General features: G+C 79.7%; 1 protein-coding gene across 1 annotated transcript; it reads left to right on the top strand.

Moving 5' to 3' along the window:
- Positions 1-520: 520 nt before the first annotated feature.
- Positions 521-1009, top strand: LOC113979144 (pecanex-like protein 1; the record flags this gene model as incomplete). The annotated part of the gene is made up of 2 exons (XM_027706617.1): positions 521-780; positions 875-1009. Coding segments are annotated over exons 1-2 (291 nt in total), but the record flags the coding sequence as incomplete, so codon positions are not given.
- Between the last annotated feature and the right edge of the window lie 4 nt (positions 1010-1013).

A 1013-nucleotide genomic window follows, 5' to 3' on the forward strand; every position in this document is an offset into this window, starting at 1 on the left:
CGCCGGACGGGGCGGGCCAGGGGCACCGGACGCTGCGGGGGGGGGGGGGCCGGGACGGGGGGCCGGGGGGGGGGGGGGCGCAACCCTGACCCCGGGACCCCCTGGGGCCCCCCAGGACTCCCCAGGACCTCCCGGGACCCCCGGATCGGGCGGGGGGAGGCGCTGCGACCCCGCGCGACATCGTGAGCCTGAGCCGGGGGCGCGGCGGGGCCGGCGGGGGGCGACGGACCCGGGTCCCGGGGGGTCCCGGGGGGTCCCGTGTGTCCCCCACGGCGCGGGGACCCCCCGGGCCCGGGGTCGGTGCTGCCGCTGGGGGGCGCCCTCACCGCCCCGGCCCGCGGGGGAACAACGGGGCTTGGCCCCGCCCACCGCTCAACGGCCCCGCCCTCCCCGGGGCGCGGAGGGGGCGTGTCCGTCGGTGCGCACGCGCGTGGCCGTTCCCACCATGAGGGCGGGGAGGGGGCGTGTCCTCCCCTTTTGCCCGTCGCGCCGGGAACCGCTCTCCGTGACGTCACTTGCGCGCGCCGGCGGCGCCGGGGCGCACCCGGAAGCGGCGCCGGGCCTGGGGGGTCCCAGGGGGTCCCGGGGACCTCTGGGGATCCCCTGGGAGGCCCCGGGGCCGCCATGGCGGGGGCGGCGGCGCTGCAGGTGCTCCGCCAGGGCGTTTGGGCCTCGCTGACCGGCGGCTGCTTCCTGGACCCGCAGCTCGGCGCCTTCGCCAACTGCGTCCGGCTCTACGTGTGGCTGTTCCTGCTCGGGCTGCCCCTTGGGCTCTATTCGGTGCGGGGAAGGGGCCAGAAAGGGGCTTTGGGGACCCTCGGGCTCCGCTGGGGGCCGGGTGTGGTCCCGGGGGACCTGACCCCTCCGTTTGCAGGCGCTGCCGCCCACCCCCGCCGTGGCCGCTCTGTACTGCGGAGTCGTGGCCGCGTTCTTCGGGGCCGTCAAGGCCGTGACGTTCCGGCTCCACGCACAGCTCGACCGGGGGGGCTTCCAGGGGGACCCCGAGGGGGGGG

This window comes from Neopelma chrysocephalum, unplaced genomic scaffold, assembly GCF_003984885.1.
Source record: "Neopelma chrysocephalum unplaced genomic scaffold, ASM398488v2 Primary Assembly neopelma1_35070, whole genome shotgun sequence".
NCBI lineage: Eukaryota > Metazoa > Chordata > Aves > Passeriformes > Pipridae > Neopelma > Neopelma chrysocephalum.